The 25,669-nt window shown below is 28.5% G+C and overlaps 5 protein-coding genes across 5 annotated transcripts; 3 read left to right on the forward strand and 2 right to left on the reverse strand.

Moving 5' to 3' along the window:
* Window positions 1–23: 23 nt before the first annotated feature.
* Window positions 24–859, reverse strand: LOC145747221 (meiosis expressed gene 1 protein homolog). Its single transcript, XM_082564908.1, has one exon. It carries the CDS (start codon window positions 798–800, stop codon window positions 516–518), a length of 285 nt encoding a protein of 94 aa, XP_082421034.1. The 5' UTR covers window positions 801–859; the 3' UTR covers window positions 24–515.
* A 1,154-nt stretch (window positions 860–2,013) lies between these two features.
* LOC145750568 (glutathione S-transferase alpha-4-like) lies at window positions 2,014–3,855 on the forward strand. The gene is made up of 6 exons (XM_082566639.1): window positions 2,014–2,232; window positions 2,705–2,779; window positions 2,853–2,962; window positions 3,110–3,248; window positions 3,325–3,456; window positions 3,530–3,855. The coding sequence occupies exons 1-6, from the start codon at window positions 2,155–2,157 to the stop codon at window positions 3,659–3,661; spliced, it is 666 nt and encodes a 221-aa protein (XP_082422765.1). The 5' UTR covers window positions 2,014–2,154; the 3' UTR covers window positions 3,662–3,855.
* Window positions 3,764–5,855, reverse strand: LOC145750558 (putative inactive peptidyl-prolyl cis-trans isomerase-like 6). Its single transcript, XM_082566628.1, has 6 exons — window positions 5,731–5,855; window positions 5,513–5,608; window positions 5,132–5,320; window positions 4,582–4,792; window positions 4,304–4,496; window positions 3,764–4,221 (listed from the first exon to the last, which is right to left on the reverse strand). Exons 1-6 carry the CDS (start codon window positions 5,806–5,808, stop codon window positions 4,104–4,106), a joined length of 885 nt encoding a protein of 294 aa, XP_082422754.1. The 5' UTR covers window positions 5,809–5,855; the 3' UTR covers window positions 3,764–4,103.
* Window positions 5,856–20,001: 14,146 nt separating this feature from the next.
* Window positions 20,002–21,219, forward strand: LOC145749350 (THUMP domain-containing protein 1-like). Its single transcript, XM_082565101.1, has one exon. It carries the CDS (start codon window positions 20,039–20,041, stop codon window positions 21,086–21,088), a length of 1,050 nt encoding a protein of 349 aa, XP_082421227.1. The 5' UTR covers window positions 20,002–20,038; the 3' UTR covers window positions 21,089–21,219.
* LOC145749360 (caspase-6-like) lies at window positions 21,151–24,430 on the forward strand. Its single transcript, XM_082565111.1, has 7 exons — window positions 21,151–21,397; window positions 21,484–21,646; window positions 21,864–21,979; window positions 22,172–22,363; window positions 22,947–23,100; window positions 23,269–23,355; window positions 23,520–24,430. Exons 1-7 carry the CDS (start codon window positions 21,281–21,283, stop codon window positions 23,693–23,695), a joined length of 1,005 nt encoding a protein of 334 aa, XP_082421237.1. The 5' UTR covers window positions 21,151–21,280; the 3' UTR covers window positions 23,696–24,430.
* Window positions 24,431–25,669: the final 1,239 nt, after the last annotated feature.

Genomic DNA, 25,669 nt, shown 5'->3' on the forward strand with positions numbered 1-25,669 from the left:
CTCATACAGTTTACATAACCTAATCAGCATAATTTTCCTGAAACATAAAACAACTAAGTTTAAAGCTTAAATTTATCATAAAAATCAGAAAATAAAAACCATAAAAAGCAGCGTTAGCCAACAAACAAAATGTAAAAACAAAATCAAAGAAAAAAATTACAGTGGTATTTAATATTATAAAATATTGTACAGGGTTGCAACATTAAATATAGAATAAATTTTCAGGGGGAGAAATGTTAAAACATTTTTTGGCAATTTAATAATTTTGACTTTTGTCAAAGTTAAGACTTTAAAATAAATTACGTAAGCTAGTAAGTCCACACCAATATTTAAACAAGTAAGCTTTAAATAAACTAGGCAAAAGGTATTGAGCAAATTTCAAATAAACAAGGCACAACAGATTTTTTTGTAATATAGCTTTTATTAAAAATCTATTTAAACTTATGTACAAGTGACAAAAACATCATATTGTTTGGCAAATAGGAAGCAAACAAGTCTTTATTTTGAAAAAAAGTTTAGTATTGGTACAACTTTATCTTGTGTACTTCTTTGTCTTGGCATTCGCGGTTACGGTTGTAATAATAGAAAGTACCATCACGTCGCTGCAGCTTTTTAACATAACCAGGATGCACAGGCCAACGCTCAGGCTCAATTTTTTTAATTATTTTATATTCGATTTCGTCTCGATATCCAGCAGCCTGAAACCTGTAAGCATTTTCCACTTCGTCACTCCAAAATTTTGCGCGCATCATTGATTTAGGTTTGGGTCCATCACCAATTTGATCCAGTGTGGAAGTCATTTTATTGTTTTTTTTTACTCAGAAAACAGATTTTCTAACAAAATTTCAATATCTCAGTTTTGCCTAAATATGCAATAGACGAAACAAAAGTAAGATATCCAATATTTAACATTTTTCGATATGCTTTAATTACTAATTAATGTATTAGACAATTCAAAAATTATGCTGACGATTTACGGAATGTGCTGGTTTTCCGAATGTAATTAAACTATTTGCCGTACTAGTTTAAAAATATCGTATTAAAATGGTAGAAAATACTGATTTACGTTTTAATACATAAACATGTTGTACCCACAATGTAACAACGGTTCTAAATAATAAAGTTGAATTGCGTGCAAGCTTGAATTGGTTGCCAAGCATTTCGTAAACATCTTGAAAAAACAACCGTTTAAATAAAAACAATAGAAACAACATAACAAAATGTTTATCCTCGTTTTAATTATTAAAAAAAAAGTTTATTAAATAACGTTTGGAATTTTTTTGTTGGAGATAAATATTATTTATTAAATCTAAGGTTTGTGATAATCAAGATAAAACGGATCAAATGAGTCAAGTAAACAAGATTTTGACCGGTTATATCCGGAGTTGTACAGGGAGTTTCCCTACTATATACATTTCCAACAGCTGTTTTTGCAAATATCTGACACCATTTGTTTATAGATAAAAAATCATATCAAACTTAACTTTCAATTAATTTAGGAAGAACTTGCTTTAATTTTTTACACACAAATTTTTAATTAGAAAATAAAAGCTTATTTTTAACACCTTTTCCTTTAATTTCTTTTAACAATTATGTTTAAAATCTAACCAAATTTAAAAATTAACAGTGACCAAAATTTTTTGACAATATTTCCTAAATGTAGTATGTTGTTAAACTAAATATAATATCACAAATCATTTTATAATTAAATAGTTAAACGGTTGTTAAAGCGAATTCCACATATAATGCAATCGGTGCCCGAGTTTTTCGAACTGTTTTTGTTTTATTAAAAAAATTACCAAAAAATGTTGATTGGGAGTTAACAATTTGACAAAGTATATTAACTTATTTTTAGAAAGCACCCTGGCAATAAAAATATACATAAATAAATCCTAAAATAATGAAACAAAACCACCAAACTGGTATAGACAAGTTTAATAGCTATGGTTTAAAGTGGTTATACTAAAACTTGATAAACGATAATGCCTACTTGTTTAAACAGGCTAAAACAAACAATAGAAACCGATTATAAGTACCTTCAGTGGAAATTTTACTGTTATTTGATGAACGATACTGGCTTTAACGCTTTAACTAAAATACTGTAGTTGCGCAATAAAATACATTCTGATTTGTAAAATTAGTCCACAAAACGAAATGACAATTCTTTATTACTTTGACGGACGAGGTAGGGCAGAAGTAATAAGATGGATGCTTGCTGCTTGCGATGTTCAGGTGAACAATTATTTGATTAGAAATATATTTCTTTAAAAATTTAAATCATTTCGCAATAGTGAATACCAACGCAGAAAAGTAAGTCATATCATTGATGGTATATATACGTTCATTGGTCCTATAATTTTTTGACGTCACGTTTAACAATGAGCGACTATTTTGGCTGATTAACGCACGTGTTATAGGTTCACTTCGCGGCTACCCTTTGCACCCTATAAATATGTCATTTAAAAATGTTAAACGTATATCTTGTTAGTTAGGCTTGCTTGCATAATACCTAATAGGTAAAGTTAAGATCATCCTATTCTCACTCAACGCATGAGCGATTGTGTGAAAAACCACCATTAAAAGTGTAAAATAATGTAATTACTAAATTGTTTTTTTTTTATAATAGTAAAAACTGTTCATACGCAACTATATTTGTTTTCTTGTAATCTAAGTTAAACACATTAAAATAAAAAAAATATTGTAGTATGAAGAGGTGTTCATAAAGACTAGAGAACAATTTGAGGGTCTTATTGATGAGGGTAAACTACTGTTTAAACAGGTTTGTTAAAGTATATTATATGACAATTAAAATAATTTTTATTTAACAACATATTATTTTATTGTTATTTTAGGTTCCTGTTTTAGGCATAGATGGAATGAATATATGCCAAACCCAAGCAATTTTAAGATATTTGGCCAGAAAATATAATTTGTATGGAAAAAATGATAAAGATGCAGCATTGTAAAAATATATTTTTTTAAATGTTTTTATAGTTAAATTGTAGATGTGATTTGTATTAATATCATGTTTTAGTTTAAATTAATTACAAAGCACTTTACCACCAACTGTAAGGGGATTATTGTTATTTTTCCTTTTTATTTTTTTTAGAATTGATATGTATGTAGAGTCAATTAATGATGTTAGTGTTCCATTAGTTGGAATCCCATTCATGGGGGACAATAAGAAGGTTGTATTAGAACAATACAGAACAAAAACTCACGAAAGGCATTTTCCAGTTTTCGAAAAGGTGCAATAAGGCATTTATAATATGAAAAAGGGTTAAAAAATTGTATTTTTCTTACTATTTATTTAAATGTTTTTAGTTACTGACCAAAGAAAAAAAGAGTTTGATAGATGGTCAAGAACAAACTTTGGCAGATGTTTTGCTTACTGAATCACTTTTGTTAGTTTTGGAGTATGACGACTCAATGTTGGATGGATTTTCTTGCATTAAGGTAAAACCATTCAAAATAAAATAACAAAAAATAGAACAGCTAAAAATAATAACTGTCTGTACCTTTATTAAAGGATTGGCTTAATCGCCAAAAAGATACACCATGGATAGCAAAATTTATGAAGCCAGGAAGTCATAGAAAACCACCTCCTGGGCCAGATTATCTTGCCACAATAAAGGCAGTATGCTATCCCAATTCCAAATAAAAAATAATTTTTTAATAATCATTTAAAAAAGCGTAGTAATTACATATGTGCAAATGTGTGTATCTAACTAACTGAATTATCAATGAAACTTTAGTTTTTATAAATTTTAAGCATAGGTTTTTATTAGTAATATTAGTGGTTGGTTGTCTTTATTTTTGCATTAATATAATAATTTCACCAATAAAACGAATATCAACAGCCTTTTGTGTACTGCCTTTTTAGTTTCCTAAAGTTTTAAGTTATGAATTAGAGAAAAAAACACTGCGTTTTTGGTACCAACAGACATAATATCAAATTATTTAAAAAGATACAAAAGGTTTTAAAAAAATTAGGTTGAATATATTTTTTAGTGTTGCATGGAAACAAGATAGAATTTATTTAAAAAACAACATAATTGATACATTATAACAGTGATTCAATAACATATAAAATTGAATGTTTACTAAAAACCAGGAACAAATTCTCCACATGCCATAACTCTGCAGTCAACCTTTGGCCTTTCATTAAACGTTGGTAAATTTTCCAGTTTTTTTAACAGTTCTGTTCCCTCAATTAGTGTTCTAAATAAAAAAAAATTAAAAGAATCTGCTACTAAGACTTTTAAATTATTGTCAATACAAAAAATAGTGATAATATACTAACCCAAATGCAACATAACTGGAGTCCATCCACGGTGTTGGTTGCAAAGTGACATAAAACTGTGAGGAATTTGTATGCCTACCTTTGTTGGCCATACCTAGCATACCTCTGGTAGTATGAGGTACAGAAAAATTTTCATCTTCGAATACTTCTCCATAAATCGATTCACCGCTATCTCCTCTTCCGTGAAGAATATCTAAATAAAAAAAAAAAATTTTAATTTTCACAAAATATCTTGCTTGAACACTTTTTTAACGAACAATGTATGTTAAGTTACTTACCCCCACCCTGTATCCAACCATTGGGGATTATTCTGTGTATCGGGGTGTTTGTATAATTTAAGTTCAATCCACTTGGTAAATTGCCACATTCACCTGTGCACAATGCTCGAAAGTTTTCGCAGGTTTTAGGACAAACATCAGAAAACAACTCAAATAAAAGGCGGCCTTGTAAGGAGGCATCAATTGATATGTCCATATATACAAATTTGTGCTAAAAATAATTTATTTTAATAAAAAGGACATATTATTTTTTGGTCGATCTTTGATAAAAAAATAATTAAGTATGACTTTGTTAATTTAAAATTAATCCTGTATTTAGATATTATTATTTATATAACAAGCACCGTGTCATTGTGGTTAGAACACTTAAATTCACTACATGAGGTATTGGGTTTGATCCCTAATGCTTTCATGTTGTAGCGCCTTTGGCGAAACTAATGTTACACTATTTTTAGGCTGTAAGGTTAACAAATGCACATCCATAAAACAAAATATATATACTAAAATATATACTATAAATGATTGATTCATTAAACACTTTATTAGAGACCTTGCTGTCTGTAAAATATTCATTGTAAGCCTCATTGGCCATAGCAGAATATAAAGGAGCTGGTCGAAAGTCTTCATAGCTGTATTCATCTTGTGCCCATTGTAAAAGTTCTTTTTGGTTTCCAATCAAACTACCATTAACAAAGCAAATGACCGGCTCAGAAAAGGACCACATGTCTCCTTTTAATTCCTGACAAACACATGAAAACAAATAAAACAACTTTGCCTTAAGTTACTTATGTGTGTTTTAAATCATTGGATTTTTTTTCCATCGCGTTATTGTAATATGTATTGTATATTTTTTATTTAATTTCATTAATGTGTGTGTAAAAACCTAAATAAAAAAGAGTAAAACACTAGCCTACACAAAATTAAGCCTTACTATTTTTTTGCTTTCCACAAACCTATCCCACTCACATTCCAACATTGCTTTTACAATTGGAGCATCAATTTTTCCTTTGAATTTCATGTGTAGATCCTTAATATAAAATTATGAAATAGCGCCTGACCGTAACTTTTCATTTTGGTTTTGTTATTAATAAGATCGTTTACTTTTTTATCTGTTGCTAAAGACAGTAATGTGTTCTTTTTTTAATTTACCTCCACGCATGATTTTGCGATGTGAAATGATTCATTTTGTAAAAGTCCAAAAACTTCAATGACAGTCGATGGACCCATTTTATATTGTTGATAATTTGCCAATCACGTTCTCGCTATAACTTTGTTTACAAAAATAATAATCTCATTTACGCTGGGATAACTACCATGGCAACCGACTGTACGTTAGGTGGGGCTGTTTAATAAAATCTAAATGATGTAATAATTTTCTTTGTCGGTTAAAGGGTATTTCCCACATATTTTTTAATTATTAAAAACTACTGTTAAATTTTTTAACACAATCCTAAAAATACTTCTCTAACAGAGTTTTTAGTTGGTTGGTTTTTTATTCCACTGTATTAAGCTTAACAATAAAGCAGCATTGCTTATTTTAACCCCCTTATTTATTGAAAATCATTTTAAAATGGTTGTAGGAATTATCCCACTATTTGGATTTACTTTTAGTTTAAAATTTATAAATAAATCCCAAACAAATTCTTTTTGTTTTTAAGTTTATTGTAACATTACCAGCTTGACATAACTGGCTTTAGCGAAACGAGAAACAATATAAAATTTAATAAAAATGTTAAAACATAGATTAACATTAATTTAAAATTTTTATCAAAATTAGAAGTAGACTTTCTATTGTTCCAAAAGGAAATTAATATTGATCAATTTGGAATAAATTGTTGAAAAGGTATTTTTTGTCTTTATAAAAATGTGTTAACAAGTATTTGACCTGGTTTTGACAAAATTTATTATTAACAGTCAATTTTAAAATTATTGTTTTGTTATAATCAAAACCAGGTCCTTCTGGTTTGTTGGTGATAAGCCATTGCACCACGACAAGGTCAACCAGAAAGCAATGGGTTAGTTCTAGGCCAACACCGAAATTTTATGGGAGTCTTCAAGATAAAGGAAAGATCAGAAACCCATAAAACCCGGCAAAAACCTTTGGATGTATACGGCGGACTAAAACTAACTCTCGGTGGTTGTACCTTTTAGCACAAAATCAGTCTGACCGCGATTGGTTCTGAACCACTAAGAACGAATAAACTGAGATAACCTGAACTAAACTGTAATACTAATATACTGTGATGATTGAATTAATATTTTTTACACCAAGTTCAGATTGTTGACTTCAAAACCTGAAATCTTTTAGAAAAATAAATTTGTTATGGTTAGAATTAATTTTAGTAATAAGTTAGCCTGTGGAGCTAAAAAAAATAAAATGGTTAGGGGTTAATATTAGTTAACCTGTAGAGCTAAAAAAAATAAAATGGTTAGGGGTTAATATTAGTTAACCTGTAGAGCTAAAAAAATAAAATGGTTAGGGGTTAATGTTACTAAGCCTGTAAATCTAAAAAAATAAAATGGTTAGGGGTTAATATTAGTTAGCCTGTAGAGCTGAAAAAATAAAATGGTTAAGAGGTTAATTAGCTAAAAAAATATGCCAGTAATAAAATTGAAGTTTGATGACTTGAAAATTTGTTAAGACGACTTGAAATTGTTGATTCTTGAAAGTTTTTTAAAAGTCTAAACTAAATAAATTACCTAAACCACCGAGCTAACAACAAAATGTTTCTTACTTGGAAATATTTAAGTCTACAAATTGTCTAGCTGTAATCTATAAAAAAACTAAATGCTTTTTAAAACTTTTTTAGCTTTTTAAAACTTTAAAATTTTTTTTTTTTGATTTTTTAAAACTAATTTATCTTGATTTGCTCTCTATTGATTTTCTAAAACTAATTTATCTGATTTCTCTTAACGCAACTACTTACGACGGAATTGCAAGCGAGCGCGAAGCGTCGGAATCGATGCGAAATTAAAATTCTTATATGAAAGAATTGAACTAAGAATGAATGTTTCATTCAAGCGAACTCGCAACATAAAATATCACATAAGTGATATTAAAACACATCAAGTGTTAAAATTCTTTTTTGAAAGAATTTTTTTTAACTTAAAATTCTTTTCTAAAAGAATTTTTTTTAAGTTAAACTTCTTTTCTGAAGGAATTTAACTTGAACTATGACACCACATTTGTGGTTATCATAGCAACCAACCTTTATTTGTTCCATCTTCCGTCCTGAGTTTCTTAAGTCCCGAGTTTGTTATTTTCCATCTTCGATCCCGAGTTTTAAGGCCAGAGTTCGATAAAAATCCAACAGCAGCAAAAATTAACAACACAAATTATCAACTATCAACTTTTAAAAACCTTTAAAAACCATTTACGACAAAATAAATTAAAATTTTACATAAAATTGAAGACTTCATCCAAAATCTTTTATCTCCTTTAATGCCCTGCAAAGACTTACATACAAGAATAAGTTTAACCCAAGCATGGAAAATACTTGACCAAACTTTAAGTTAGAAAGGTAGTAAAACGATCATACCAGATAGGAAACTAATATGATGGAGAGCGGCGGAAATTGCGAACGGTTATCTGAATCGAATATTTGGCGTATTCCGTATACATCCAGTTCGCTGCAAAATTACAAAAACCAATTTGAGGCTGGTCCTCTACAGATATTTACTTACAAGTTATCAAAGTTATTTAAGTTAGTTTAGTTTACAGTTTAATGGCCCCCACTATCTTATCCTAACCTAACATGACCCTTCCATTTAACCCTATTTCCTAAGTGGCCTTAGTTGCAACAATGTTGCAGTTAATGAAAGATTGGAAAGTGCCAGGAGGCGAAGCAACAAACGTTAGAGCTATCTTAGCCTGGTGAAAATTAACAAGAAGAGTTTAAATAGTAAAAGGGATAGAGTTAATTAACTTAATTAATGAGGCATTACACCACTGAGGTTCGATAGTGTAGTGAATAAAATTCACTTCATGGAATGGAATATGTAGCAAATGAAGTTTACATCATGGATTAAAATGTATATTGAATGGAATTATCATCCTGGAAGAATCTCTAAAACAAAAAAAGGTTGTAAGACGAAAGCAAAATAAATATTGTATGGTGAACAGTACCACAAAACTAAACGATAAACGTAGGAATTTCTTTATTTTAAGGCTCAGCTTGTAGAAAATTAAAAAGTAAATTAAAACTTACTTTGTAGCAGTTGAAGATTTAACAATTTAATTTTTTATTTTGTGGAATGATTTTCCTTTAACCATTCTGTTAAAATGAAATAAATTTAATAACTCTAATTAATAATATTTTTAACCTTTTTTTTAAATATTATTTTTATAAGAAATTCGACCAATTATTTATTGTTTGATGGTCATCCAATGCCAAACTACTTTAATTTTAACACACCATTCTAAAAAAATAATAAGTTTAATAATTGGTATTACCTTTAGCGTGAATGACTTTAAACTTCATTGCTTTTATATTAAAAGCCCTAATCCAAATTAGGCATTGTAACTTTGCCTGCAAAAATAAATTTCTTATTAATATTTCCATATACTGATAAATTTTACTTTATTATGTTTAACAACCAGCAGGTAAATTAAAATATTGTTGTGTCCATATTACAACAGTTTCTATGCAGGCTGTATGGTGGCAAGAAACTAGATTTTATAAAAAACATAAATATATCAGCACAGATGAACAAGCAATATGATGGTAAACTACAAACATCAAAATTTTTAAATAACTTTAAAACAGTAGAACATCTCACATGCGATATATAAATAAGATTACCTTTTTTTTGGATAGTATAACAGTAAACTTGTTTTTTTAATTGCTTCATTTTAAGTATACAGCAATCTAAAAAAAAACGTGTAAAGTTTTGTAACCTTAACACAATATTTTTTAGTTATGTACTGTCAAGCATGGTTTAGTGGTTAAGTTTTCAGCTTCACTACAAACATGGATTCCAATTCCTACTGCTTTTATGCCATAGCAGCCTAAGGTAAGGTTCTATAGAGAACATAAACTTTTGCTACTTCAAAAACCAATCAGTAAATTAATTAACAGTCAATTAAAATACTATTTTGGGTAAACAAATGTTACTAAAAATATAAGTCAATTTAACTTTCACCTTGATTCAAGTGGATCCGATTCAAATTGTCAAAGACGTTGCCTTGCTCGCAGTGTGAAATCATTTTTTGCCTTTTAAAATAAAAACAAAATTTATTTTTAAACCCAATTAAATATTATTATTTGTCTAAAAAAACATTAAAAACTATTAAAACAAAATTAGTTGTAGTTACCTCTGGTTTGAAAGGCTATAACTTCATTGTTTTTATATTAAAAGCCTTCATCCACATTAAACGATGTAACTTTGCCTGTTAAAGTAAATCAAAATTAAAAATTTATTTTCCATACCTAAAAAGTAAAAAACAGAGTAAATCAGAAACTTTTAATTTTTGTTTTTAGCCACCTGTTAAAATTGGATTGCTTAGCAGTTCAACTGGTTTCTTATGTATTGTGAAACTACAAAGTTATCTGAAATAAATTAAGGAATTGCTAATAAAAATATAAACGTTTAATACTTCAACCAGATTTTATCAACATAAAAGCAATTAAAAATTTATTAGGAATTTACCTTATATTGTGATAACTTTGTCTTTTCAAACGATTTCTGTCGGCATATTGTTCCTTACTTGTTTGAGAAGTAAAAAAGGTGTTGGCAATTAATATTGTTCAGGGTGGATCAAACATTTTTCGGTTCAACCTCACTCCAACCTTGCAAGATCGTATAAAATAGAATGGTGGGATTAGGCAAACTAGGCTCAATACATAAATTGTTTGTTTTAGCATCTAGCCTTGGAAACCATGAGTAGCAACCATGTTTGCATTAACTTTATTTTCTTCAATAACAGAAATGCATTAAGTTGATTCAACTTGTTAAAATGCTCATCTTTTATGCGAAGCAAAATCAATTTCCTAAAATATAATTAATAATTTAACCTTGCAATAAAAAAAATATGTTAAATTAATTGTTAAACTTTACTTAAATAAAATGGTCAGAGAATTTTTTAAAGTTATCTGCTAAAAAGGTGAATTAACCAACCAACATAAATTAGGTAACAGACTTAAAATACCTGGATAATTGGATCGACGAATGGTCCTTTAGGTTAAGTGTTGTTGTAGTAGAAAACATCTTATCAAACAGAGATTGGTTACATAATAAACGCAATATTAATAGGAATGGTGGCATTGGATGAGTTTAAGCAATGTATGAATTTCTTGGTTCAGCAACTAGCTTTGGGTGACCATAATTAGCAACCATGTTTTCATAGACTTTATTTCCCCAATAACAAAATTGCACAAAGTTGATCCAAATTATTTAAATGCTTGTCTTGAATGCAAGGCTAAAACAATTTAAATTTTTAATACCCTTTAGCGTAAATGACTTTAAACTTCATTGCTTTTTTGTTAAAACCTTTTATCCAAATTAGGCGATGTAGCTTTGCCTGTAAAAATAAATAAAATTTAACATAAATTTTCCATATTCAAATAGATAAAAACAAAACAAATCACAAATTTTTTTTAATTTTCTTATAGCTACCTGTTAAAATTGAATTGTTTAGCTGTTTAATTGGTTTCTTGTGTATCTTGAAACTTAATTACAAAGTTATCTAAATCGAAAAAAAAAATCGTTGATAAAAACATAAACTTTTAATACTTCAACCAGAACAACATAAAACCAGTAAAAATTGTGTAAGAATTTACCTTATATCAGAATAACTTTGTCCTTTTAAATGGTTTCTGTCGGCATATTGTCCCTTACTTGTTTGAAGAGTAGATAGTGTTTGCAATTATTATTGTTCAGATTGGATCAAACATTTTTCGATTCAACCTCAATCGAACTTTGCATTAAAAAAATCATGTTACAATAATTGTTAAACCCTACGTAACAAAAAAGATTAGAAATTTTTCAAAGTTATTTGCAAAAAAAGTAAATTAACCAACTAACATAAATAAGGTAGGACTCAAATTAACCTGATTATTTGGATGGAGAAATGTCCCTTTAGGTTAAGTATTGTTGTAGTAGAAAACATCTTATTGAACAGGGTGGGGTTGGAAAAAGACCATATCAAAATAATGGTTTCATTAAGTAAATTTAGGCTCAATGCATAAGTTGTTTGTTTTAGCAACTAGCCTTGGGAACCATGATTAGCAACCATGTTTGCAATAACTTTATGTTCTTCATTAGCAGAATTGCATAAAGTTGATTCGACTTGTTAAAATGCTCGTCTTTTATGCGAAGCAAAATCAATTCCCTAAAATATAATTAATAATTTAACCTTGCAATAAAAAAAATATGTTAAATTAATTGTTAAACTTTACTTAAATGAAATGGACAGAGAATTTTTAAAGTTATCTGCAAAAAAGGTAAATTGACCAACCAACATAAATTAGACAACAGACTTAAAATACCTGGATAATCGGATGGACGAATGGCCCTTTAGGTTAAGTGTTGTTGTAGTAGAAAACATCTATTGAACAGGATGGCATTGTAAAAAACGCAAAATTAAAAGGAATGGTGGCATTAGATGAATTTAAGCTTTCCTTGGTTTAGCATTCAGCTTTGGGTGATCATGATTAGCAACCATGTTTGCATTGACTTTATTTCCCCCAATAACAAAATTGCGCTAAGTTGATGCTAATTGTTAAAATGCTAGTCTTGTATGCGAGGCAAAAACAATTCGAATTCGTAATACCCTTTAGCGTAAATGACTTTAGACTTTATTGCTTTTATGTTGTAACCTTTTACCTAAATTAGGTGATGTAGCTTTGCCTGTAAAAATAAATTAAAATAAACTTAATTTTTTCATTTTGAAACAAGTAAAAACAATACAAACATTTTTTTATTTTTGTTATAGCAAACTGTTAAAATTTAAAAAAAAATAACTAACTAAAATAAAGTAGGTAGCAGACTTAAATTTACCTGAATATTTGGATGAAAAAATGTCCCTTCAGGTAAGTGTTGTTGTAGTAAAAAAATCTTTTTAAACAGAATGGTGTTGTTTAAAAAGATCACATCGAATGGTGTCATTAGATGAACTAGGCTCAATACATAAATTGTTTGGTTTTAAAACTAGTTTTCTGGACCTAATTGGCAACCACGTTTGCTTCGACTTTATTTTCTTCAATACCGAATTGCGCAAATTTGATTCAAATCTTTAAAATGCTTGTCTTGTATGCGAATCGAAGTCGATTTAAAGCTTGCTGAAAATAAAATTAAAAGTTTAACAAACTAGTTTTTAATTTATTCCTTTTTGTTGCATTTGTTATATTAAAGCACACTTTCTTTTACAAAAGAAAAACAGAAAAAGTATGTATTTGCTTTTAATCTTTTATCCAGACACTATAAAATAAGTCTACCTGTTAAAATTGGGTTGTATAGCTGTTTAATTTGTTTCTTGTGTATCGTGTAACTTGATTACAAAGTTATCTAAAATAATTAAAAAAATTGTTAATAAAAATACATACTTTTAATACTTTAACCACGTTTTATCAACATAAAACCAATTAAAAATTTAGTAAAAATAATTTACCTTATTTTGTGTTAACTTTGTCTTTTTAAATGATTTCTGCCGGTGTATTGTCCCTTACTTGTTTGAGAAGTAGAAAAGGTGTTGGCAATTAATATTGTTCAGGGTGGATTAAACATTTTTTGATTCAACCCCGATTCAACTTTGCATTAAAAAAATCTTGTTAACATTATTGTTAAACCATATTAAATAAAATTTGGTTAAAGATTTTAATGTAAGCTGCAAAAATAACAAAAACCGACCACAAAAAAGTAGGCATTAATTTTAAATTTACCTAAATAATTGGATGTATAAATGGCCCTATAGGTCACGTGTTGTTGTAAAAAAACATCTTTCAAACAAAATAGAATGGTGGCATTATGTGAATTTATTCTCAATGTACAAATTATTCGATTTTAGCATCCAGCTTTGGGGACCGAGATTAGCAACCATGTTGGCATTGACTATATTTTCTTTAATAACAGAATTGTACAAAGTTGATCCAAATTATTAAAATGCTTGTCTTCAATGCAAGGCTAAAACAATTTAAATTTTTAATGACCTTCAGCGTAAATGGTTTCAAACTTCATTGCTTTTATGTTGAAACCTTTTATCTAAATTAGGCAATGTAGCTTTGCTGTAAAAATAAATTAAAATTTAACATAAATTTTCTATATTGAAATAAGTAAAAACAAAACAAATATTTTTTTGCTATAGCTAACTGTTAAAATTGTATTGTTTAGCTGTTTAATGGGTTTAAAGTGTATCTTGAAACTTAATTATAAAGTTATCTAAAATGAAAATAAAAATTGTTGATAAAAATATAAACTTTTAATATATATATACTTCAACCTGAACAACATAAAACCAGTTAAATAAAAATATGTAAGAATTTACCTTATATAGTGATAATTTCGTCTTTTTTAATGATTTCTGTCGGCATCTTGTCCATAGTTGATTGAAGAGTACATAGTGTTGGCAATTAATATTGTTCAGGGTGAATCAAAAATTGATCAATTTGACCTCTATCCAAATTGCATTAAAAAAATCATATTACAATAACTGTTAAACCCTACTAAAAAAATGGTTAAGTTATTTGCAAAAAAAGGAAAATAACAAACCAAAATAAAGTAGATAACAGAACTAAATTTACCTGAATATTTAGATAGAAAAATGGAGTTTCGGTTAGGTGTTGTTGTAGTAGAAAACATCTTATTGAACAGAATGGTTTTGTAAAAAAATTACATAAAATTGGTGTCGATAGTTGAACTAGGCTCAATACATAATTTGTTTGATTTTGAAACTAGTTTTGGGGACCTAAATGGCAACCATGTTTGCATTGAATTTATTGTCTTTAATAACAGATTTAAGTTGATCCAATCGTTAAAATGCTTGTCTTGTTATGCGAAGCGAAATTACCTCGAAGCTTCCTGAAAATATAATTGAAAGTTCAACAAAATAGTTTTTAAATTATTACTTTTTGTCGCTATTGCTACCATAAGGAAAAAATTATTTTACAAAAAAGTAAAAACAATAATTTATAATTATATACATTTAGTGTGAATGACTATAAGTTTTATTGCTTTGCTTTTATGTTAATAGCCTTTATTCAAATTAGGTTACATAATTTTGCCTGTTAAAATAAATTAAAACTTATTTTTAATTTTCTATAATAAAAAAAATAAAGCAAATCAGACATTTTTTTTTGTTTTTAGCTACCTGTTAAAATTGGATTGTTCAGCTGTATAATTTGTTTCTTGTGTATCATGAAACTTGAATTTAAAGTTATCTAAAATGAAAAAAAATTGTTAATAAAAAAAAACTCCATATTTCAACCTGATAACCATGAAACCAGTTAAAATCTCTCTTAGGAATTTACCTTATAACTTTTGTCTTTTTGAATGATTTTCATCAGCATATTGTTCCTTAGTTGATTGAAGGACCTTATATTGAGGTAACTTTGTCTTTTTAAATTATTTCTGTTGACAGTCCTTTTTTGATCGAATAAATTGGTAAATATAAGTAGAATGTTGTTGTGCGTTCAATTTTGTTTATGCTGGATCAAACATTTTTCAATTTGACCTTAATTCAACCCTAAATTAAAATGCAATATTTTTTTGAATTATTAAATTTTATCTATTAAACAATTAATCTAGTTGTTGAAACCTACCTATTAAAATAAAAAAAGTTAATTGTTTTAGAAAGTAGAAACAAAAATTAAACAACCAATCATAATAAATTAAGAAACGTACTGAAATTTACCTGGATAATTAGATGGATGACTGGCTCTTTAGGCAAGTGTTGTTGTAGTAAAAAACATCTCATTGGTCAGGATGGTGTTGTAAAAAAATCATATCAAGTAGGAAGGTGATATTAGTTGAATTTGAGCTCAATATAAATTTTTTTTGGTTTTGTGACTAGTTTTGTTGAACTGTGGTTAGCAACCATGTTTGCTTGGACTTTATTTCTTCTAAAAAAAATCTGGTTTTCTTTAATACGCAGTGTTTCTCTAAAAATAAAATTCCAGTGTTTTCCGTTCGAAAAGGATTTCAGTGTTGCTCCAAAAACCAAAATCGAATTCTAATGTTTTCCTGAGAACAGGATTTTAGTTTTTCTCCAAAAACAGAATTTCAATATTTCCTTGCAAGCAGGATTTCAATCTGCCTTTAAAAACAGTATTTCAATGTTTCTTCAAAAAACGAATCCCAGTTTTCCTCAAATAGCAGAGTTCCGTTTTTTTCCAAAACTAGGATTCCAATATTGCTTTAAAAGTAGAATTCCAGTTTTCCTTTAAAAACAGGATTCCAATGTTTCTTTAAAAAAGGATTCCAGTTTTCCCTCAAAAACCGAATTTCAGTTTTCCTTCAAAAACAGAATTTCAGTTTTCCTTTAAAAACAGAATTCCAGTTTTCCCCCAAAAACAGAATTCCAGTTTTCCCCCAAAAACAGAATTCCAGGTTTCCTCCAAAAACAGAATTCTAGTTTTCCATTTTTTCTCCAAAAACAGGATTCCAATGTTTCGTCGAAAATAGAATTCCAGTTTTTCTCCAAAAACAGAATTCCAATTTTCCTCTGAAAACAGGATTCCAATGTTTCTCCAAAATCAAGAATCCAGTTTTCCTCTAAAAATAGAATTCCAGTTTTCCAGTTTTGCTCTTAAAACAGGATTCCAATGTTTCTTAGAAAATAGAATTTCAATATTTCCTAAGTTTTCCTTCCTGTTTTTGAAGGAAAACTGAAAAAACAGGATTTCAGTTTTCCTTCAAAAACAGGTTTCCAATGTTTATCCAAAAATGGAATTCCAGTTTTCCCCTGAAAACAGGATTCCAATGTTTCTCCAAAATCAGGAATCTAGTTTTTCTTCCAAAACAGGATTTTAGTTTTTCTCTAAAAACAAAATTCCAATTTCCTCCAAAAACAGGATTCTAGTTTTTTTTTTAAAACAGATTTCAAGTGTTTTATATCAAAAATTGTGTTATTGTCCTTGGTGTAATTTTTAACAGTCAATGTTAATTGGCAATACGTTTTAATGTAATTGTTCATTGTTATTGTTTTTACACATTATCGGTAATAGTATTTCACAATGCAAATAAATAATAATAAAAATATATAATAAAAAAAAAATATTTTTAACCCTTTTCTTTTATAATTTATAAACATCGACTCTTGTGTAATCAATAAACAATAACTATTGGTTATAGTATTTTACAATGCAAATAAATCATAATAAAAATATATAGAAGTAATAATAAAAATATATAAAAGTATATAACAATAAAAAATATATTTGTAACCCCTTTTTTGTGTAATTTATAAACATTAACTCAGTTTAACTTAACTTTAATGTTTAGTAATACCTAACAATAATATACCAATTTAAAATGAATGTCAACTTCACTAATGGTGTTATGTAGTAGCGAATAGATTAACATAACTTTAAAAACCGAACAATATTTATTCTAAAAATTTAGACAACCAAGTTTATGATGTTTTGGGATATGACAGGTTCGCAAAAGCTTGCCTTAGCGCTAATAAATATGACCGCAAAAAGCATATGCAGTTAGTAACATCATGCCAAAAATAAAACCCATGCAAATCATGCAGCCTAAATGCAATTTGGGGAGAGAGGAGAGGGGAATAAAAACATTTATAAACCCAGACTCTAAACTTGTAGAACAAAATATTATTCAAATTTTTAATACTATTTTAATCTATTCACATGTACTTTACACCATAGTTTAGTTGACAAAATATTTCGAATCGTTATATTTTTGTTAGGCAGACCTTCTTTTAAAATTAAATTAAACAGGTATATATATATAAATTTGTGTTTTTAAAAAAATCACTGTTCGTTTTATAGTAAAAAGATATAATCACAAAATAATACAAATGTAAAAAATATATAATATTTAATTAAAATATTTTAATGAGGTATAAATTCAAGTTATTAACTAAAAATATTGCGTTCGTTTTACCATAGTAAAACAATATGATTACAAAAGGTAATAAAAATGTATAAAATATATATATATAGGCCTATATAAATAAAATTTAAAAAAGTTATTTATATACATATAAATTAAATAACCTGTATAAATTCATTATTTTAGCATTATACTACAATTACTGCGTATGTTTGTAATAGAACAAAATGATCATTTTTAACAGCAATAACGTATATATAAATAAGATTTAAAGTGCTATGCATTGTCATGTTCTAACCTTCTGTTTTTAAGTTACAGTCATTGTTTATGACATTGTTAATGTCTGTAAATTTCCGCAAAGAGCTGTAAGTTTTTTTAAAAAAACTCACCCATGTCCACAAACAGACAAACATTCGAAAACTTAAATTTACAAACTGTTAAATATTCCATAGAACTTGCTCAAATCGACTATTAGTTAAAGATTCCAAAAAAACTCGCTCAAACCCACAAGTAGTCAAAGATTCCAAAAAACTCGCTCAATTCCACAAGTAGTAAAAGATTTCAAAAAATGCTCAAATCCACAAGAAGTTGAAGATTTCTTATAAAGATCGATGTGACCAAGAAGCCAATAAAAAAACCTGTATTAAGAAAAGTAAATTTTAAAATCTCATGGGAATCGATATTTTTTTTAATTGATTTTTTTTATGAAAGGTAGCTAACCATGTTTTGTTAATTATATTAATGCAACTGTCACTGCAAATAACTTGTATAACTTAAATTTAAAAATTGTTGTTACCAAAATATGCCAAATTATTTTTAAAGGGTTACTATAACGTCACAGTGCCTCGTGTTTTAAACCATGGCAACGATTGTTGACCAAAGTATCGCAAGGGTTAATACGAAAAGGCGATTAAACACGTTTGAATATTTCTTACTTTCTTTTTTTAATTAAAAAGGCTTAACTTACATAGTTAGTAACAATAATTACCCTAACTTGACTAAAATTTCACTTTAGTAATAATAATCTTGTAATTTATTATTAATTAACTTAAAACGATTGCGACATTAAGTCCTTTATGAGTGCCGTAATAAACCTAATTTTTACATCGCAATAATCAAACTATTGATTATTAAAAAATAAAAACCTATGTATTTAATACCAATATTTATTGTCTTTAATGAACAAAGTTAAGTAAAAACTTAAAGAAACTTACCAATAAATAAACATCTAAAAACAGAGCTCAAAAACACGTCTGCATAGCAGGAGTGCAAGGCGAAAAGAAACTTTAAAGAACAAATCTGTGACGTAAAAAACACGTTCCCGGGTTTTTAGTCTTGTAATTCTTTTGTCGGCATTCCGACGCTGATTGTTTTTGATTAAAATAATGAAATAATAATTATCCTCATTTTTAGAATAGAGTATTATTTTAAACGTATTAATCTATATTTTTAGCAAAATATTAAAAAATGGTTGTTTTAAATTATTTACTGATCATTTCTTGGCATTGTTATAATGGCTTATGATCCTAAAGTTATAAAGTGTTATTAAAAAAATATTATGATGAGCCACCATGTTAACTTGGTTCGATTTTCGACAATTGCTAGCAATACATATTACTGTATTTTGTTGTGAAAATGCGTTCAACCATTCTGTAAATGCTGCAAGAAACAAATACTGTATCATTGATTTTTTTTTACAAATGCAGTCTCCTAAGTTATTAAAATTGCTAATTGGTGTTTGGCTATGGGGACTTGGGTAAGTGGGGGACTTATGACGTAACGTTTGGTCTAAAGTATTTTGGTAGCTGATCCGACCCCTATCCCAAACCCAAACTCCCTTTTTCTAATTTTCCCTTCCAACAAATTCCCTTACTTTCTTTACAATTTCTGTACCACGAAAGTAAAAAGACAGAATATAAGTTATTAACTAAAACGTTAAAAGTAGTTTAGCGACCGGCGTCGCTAAGAGTCAACGTCCCAGAAATACAAGTTCCTGGCGGTCCTAAATAAAAAACACAAGTATCAAGGGGCAAACGTTTTAAAAACAAGTCACACACATTGTTTAGAAATTAAGTAAGTTTTTTTTTAAATGAGCCTAAAATTTTTAAGCTCAAATGTAGGATACTTACTTAAAAAATAAAACATCAGTTTTTTATCCGTTACGCTTCAGTACTATTACAATGCTTTGTTTTCTGTTAGCTATAAACTTATAACAGAAAGCATAATAAAAAAAGTGTTTGGATTGCGACTTTATTTAGAATTTAGTAGTAAGAAAACGTAATAAAATGACGTTTACTTGTATTTTATATTATTTTACGTTAATATTTTTGACTACTGTACCACCTGGCCGTATTAAACGTATATATATACTATATTAAATGTTTACAAATTTCAATTTGTGCAGCAGTTTTTTTTAACGTTTTAAATAAGATTTTCAATTTCATTAATAATGGGAAAAAGACGCAAATATTCCTATTCAAATAAATCAGGGAAAAAATCAAGAGGGGGTGATTTCAGTTATGGAAACGCAAAACTAGAAGCAGGAATGAGTGGAATAATAATAACTCACGACAGAAACAGAGAAAAATTTTGCCGAAACGATGCGTTTCGTTTGTTTAATTTTTTGGCAAATGAATGGTTTGGTGAGCAAAAAGAAAATCAAGAAAATGTTGATATCGAAAATTCAGATACTAACAATAGTGATGACTGTGACATTAATAAAGAAAAATGTCAGAAGAAGGATAAGGAAGAAGACGAAGACTGTGATATTGATGCTGCACTCTCCAAAGAAGTAAGCGAGATCAAAACCAAATTTCTGCCCCAAAGTAAACAAAAACAAAGATTTTCAGCAATGAACAGTGGTTGCAATAACCTTATATTTATTCGCTTGTCTGAACTTGAAGTTAAACCAAGTGAGTTTGTGATGCGACTTGTTGAAACAATCAATAACATGAACCAGAACTCCACCATTCCTATATCACGAAATATTCTTCGCATTCATCCAGTGGATGTAAGTTGTAAAGCACATCTTACTAACATTAAAGAATGTGCGGAGTCTTATTTACCACAAGCATTTGCCGACATTTTAAAGAAAAAGGCTGAAGATGAGGAGACTTTAAAGCCGATTTTTAATATTCTTTATCGGGGGAGGAATAATGATCACATGCATATGCACACTGTGGTTGAGTTTATATGTGCAGCTGTTGATGACAGTTGTCCTGGATGGAGTTATAATTGTCGTTCGCAAAGCATTTATATCTTGGTTGATGTTATTAAAGCTGTGTGTACAATGTCTGTCGTAAAAGATTATGTTAAACAAAAGAAGTATAATGTCAGAGAACTGTTTTCTGTAAATGAAATGAAATTTTATGACCAAGAGACAACTGTTGTTGATGAGAAAGAAACAAAATTCAATAAAAATATTGAAAAAGATTTAAAAGCAACGGAAGAAAATGTAAATTTTTCCAAAGATATTGAAAACCAAAAACCCATCGAGTAACAATTTTTTAGGCTGAAAAAAATTTGTATAATTATTAAGGTCACTTAACGTATTATTCCAACATGCCTAATTGTATCTTTTTTGTGGGTAAGTGGTAATGTAACTTCTGTTTTATTTAAATTTTTAGACTTCTAATAAAAATTATTTAACAAATTGCAACTGAAAACAAATTTACTTTGTATAAATTGTATTATGGAGAGTGATGGTAAGAGTACCCCAGTAGAAGCTGGTGCTGTTTTGTTGGGTGGCTTAACTCCCCAAACTAACTCAAACAACAATGCAACTACTGATAAACAACCCAACACTCAGGTAAGTATGTTGTACCTTTACCAATGTTTTGACATGCATGAAGTGACATTCTTTATTCTTGTTGAATATGTTAATGGTTAATTTAGGTTGATGCACTTGGTACTGGAGATGTTGATACAGAGGTAGACCGCTCTTTGTCAAAAGAAAAGTATCGCAAATCAGTTTCATCTTTGAGGGCTTACAGCATGAACCTTAAACACCGGGGCCATGCAGTGATTTTCAACAACGAAAATTTTCACAGGACAACTGGTAAGCACTATATTTACTTTCAATCTAACAAAGAAACCATTGTATATATACATATATAATTTAAAATGAAAAGTCTGTTTAAAAAAATATTTTTTAGAACATTAAATGGATCAAAAATAAATAAAAGTAATATAACAAAACTTGTTAAAACTAAACTACCTAACCTTATGTTGGTATTATAAATATTTTTATTCAACGCTGTTCTTTTATTGACCAGGAATGAACAAAAGAACAGGAACTGATGTTGATGGCAACAACTTGAAACGAACTTTTAAAAAACTAGGATTTCATGTTTCCTTGTACAAAGACTTAACATGCAAGGGAATGTCCAATGTAAATAATTAAACTTTGAAATTTCTAAACCCGTAAAATTGGTTCCATGAATAAAAAGAAAATAATAAACTTTTTTTATTGTAAAAGCATTTTACTGCTTTGAAGTTACACAGTTGTATTTAACCTTGTTGGTATTACTACTTTGCTACTTTGTTTCATTTAGACACTTTTAAAATGGCTTCATTTCTTTAGATAATTGTTGATTTGGCTGAAAAAGAGGATCATACAGATAGAGATTGTTTTGTGCTTGCAATATTGAGCCATGGTGATGATGGAACTATTTATGGGACAGATGGAATCATCATGGTAAAAGATGTGGTCGATTCTTTTCGTGGAAATGTATGTCCTTCTCTAGCTGGAAAACCCAAGATTTTTATGTTCCAGGTAAATATAAATTCGGGGGGTAACTTATATAATCAATGTTATTAATTATATTACTATAGCAAATATTTACTATATATAATTATTATAGCCCAACTAATGTATGATGTGGTTATTGCATGTAATGTATTATTGATTATGGGCTTGTTATTTACTGCAAACAGTTCTCACAAACAAAGCAATTCACATTTTATTACTCAGTGGTTTTATTGTAAAATCAATATTGCCTTAGACATTTTTTAGTAATTTCAAGGCTAGTGCAAAAAATATTGCACCATAACCACAAAATTCTATTTACTGTTTTGTAATAAAAACAACAAAAACAATATAGTACTGTTAGTAGGGAGAAACAAACAAACAGTAAAGCTGAATGGTGAAATATAGCAAAATTAATATTAAATATTCATGAAAAACAATACTTGGCTGACTTTGCTCTTAAATCTAAATTACTTCCTCTTGCTAATTAACGAACACAGCTTAAATTATGCTACATCAAAATTAAAAGTGTTTACTGTCTTAATAAAACTTTAATAAATTTGTAAAAAATCTGGTTATTTTTTAAACATTTTTTAATATTTTTATTCAGGCATGTCGAGGTACTGATCACGAGGTCCCGATAGAGCCATCTGGGGATGTGGTTGATGCAATAGGTTCTAATCCTGTAGTGTATGTGGATGCTGCACCTGCACTTACTTTACCTTCAGGATCGGACTTTTTGTTCTGTTATTCTGTGGCAGAAGGTTAGATTTTCTTATGTTTTCTCTTTGGTAAAAACTATGTAAACTTTTCAGTTAAATCATTATATAAAGGGATATCTATAGTTTTCTATTTAAGTAGTTGACATAAATTTATTTTTTTGATTAATCTTTTGAAAAATATATGCCTAATTTTTTTGCTGTTGTTTCTAGGTTTTTACTCTCATCGAGATACTGTTCATGGCTCTTGGTACATCCAAGATTTCACAAGTGTTATGGAAGAATTTATTCTTAAACCAGGTAATCATTAATTTCTACTTTTACGACCAAAAGCAATTCCAGCTTACTCTTAAAAATCCATTTACAACCTAAAACTATTGTTTCTTACCTATCTGATATACCTAACTCGCCTTGTTAAGTAGACAACTCTATTTTGTTTTCAAATATTATTTTTTTCTTTCTAGACAGAAGTATTACAGAACCTATCGACTTTTTGGAGGTTCTTACTATTGTGAATGACCGTGTTTCACAGAGAAAGGTGGAAAGATGTTTACATCGCTCTATGATCGGGAAAAAACAAATGCCATGTTTTCTGTCCATGCTTACGAAGAAGCTGTTTATTCTGCCCAAAAAGAAATAGACCTGTTAAAACATTTGCTTAAGATCAGATTTTTAAAAGAATGGTATTTTTTTCGTTTTTAATTTCAATTTTTTTGATCTATTTTGTACACACTTGATTTAAATGCCTGTTTAAAGGTCTACAAGTTTCTTGTTTTTAAAAAGTTTTTAGGCACTTTCCATTCAGCACAAATTATTTTTAAACTGTTTAAAATATGCCGTTTTTTATCATTACATTCATTACAATGTGCTCTTTTTTACTGTATATCAACATAACACTCATTTTAGTTATTTTGTAGACATTTTTTTTGCACATTCACTTTATTTTATTTGATTTATAATAAAATGGCATTTTAATATATCACTACATTCATTTTCAGTATTCGCCATTTTCAAAATTATTTTAAATTTCACTTGCCAGTTAAATGATTAAAATATTGATTAAGCAGATAAACAAAAAATAAATTTATTTGAGCAAAAATGAAACGCCTGAACTTTCCTTCAAAATTACACAACTTTTAAACCATTATTGCAGTTTTGTTTTTGTCTCACAATAATTAAAAACAAAACAATCATAATTTTTTTTTGTCATTGCAAAATCAAGAATTGTCATTTCGTTATTGAACATTGCTCAGTGGAAATTGTGCATTTAATGGTACACTACTGTCATGACATAGTCTTAAAAGTATTGTGCTGTCATATACCAATGTTTTTGTAATTGTTTCGTGCTTTTTAAAACCTCCAATAAATGATTACGATAAAATGTGTTAAATGTTGGTAGTCAGGTTACTGTTCGGTTAGTTTGCATATTTCTGATTTTTTGCCCTTAAAAAAATAAATCGTTTCGCCGCGTGGTGTCGGTAGAGACCCGTTAAAAATAAATTTGTTTGCAGAACAAAGCTGTTAAGGCTGCAAATCCCAATATTTTTACTACACGATTTAATACATTTAAAATGTGAACGATTTTGATTATTTGCTTATGCCACAACTATTTTGAGTGATACACAAAAAATCCTGCTTACCAGGTTTTACGATGAATAATGTTCGGTGGTTACTTTTAACATGCGTGAAGTTTGTTCAACTTTTAAACCCATTTTAACTTTAAAAAAAAACATGACATTATCAACGTTTAACTTGGCATTTCTTAATTTAAAAAAAGTCCAAAAATAGAGAAAATTTCCATGGCCACATGCACCTTGAGCACATTACGCTGCTGTGGTCCAAAACCGATAAACAAATTAAAAAGAGACACGATTTTTATATTACCGCAGCCAATTATTTTAAAAAGTAGTATGCAGCTAAAATAACAAACCTGATCATAAAAAAACAAAACTGCAAAATCAGAATTGTTTTTACTTCTAAATTTTAATAACACTGTTTTGCGAAAAATGCACTTGGAAAATAGGCGTGTATGTAAAAAGAGATGTCAAAAAACATTTAGTCTGCTTAAAATTGCATTATTGATACTAAGCCTAAATTATTTTTGGTAAATCCAATCAAAGGTTTTGTTTCAACGAATGGTACTACCACATTCCAAAAACTTATTCACAAAGTGTTTCTACTTAAAAATTCTTAGTCCGGTAACTATGTCAACATTTTCCTTAAAAATTACACAACTTTTAAACTATTATCGCAGTTTTGTTTTGTCTTACAATAATTAAAAACAAAACAATCATAAATTTTTTTTTGTCATTGCAAAATCAAGAATTGTCATTACGTTATTGAACATTGCTCAGTGGAAATTGTGCATTTGATGATACACTAATGCATTTGATGATACACCAATGTTTTTGTAATTGTTTCGTGCTTTTTAAAACCTCCAATAAATGAATACGATGAAATTAGTTAATTTTTAGTAGTCAGGTTACCGTTCGGTTAGTTTGCATATTTCTGATTTTTTACCTCTTAAAAAATAAATCGTTTCGCCGCGTGGTGTCGGTAGAGACTCGTTAAAAGTAAATTTGATTGCAGAACAAAGCTGTTAATGCTGCCAATC

Source organism: Corella eumyota, chromosome 1, assembly GCF_963082875.1.
Source record: "Corella eumyota chromosome 1, kaCorEumy4.1, whole genome shotgun sequence".
NCBI classification, from domain to species: domain Eukaryota; kingdom Metazoa; phylum Chordata; class Ascidiacea; order Phlebobranchia; family Corellidae; genus Corella; species Corella eumyota.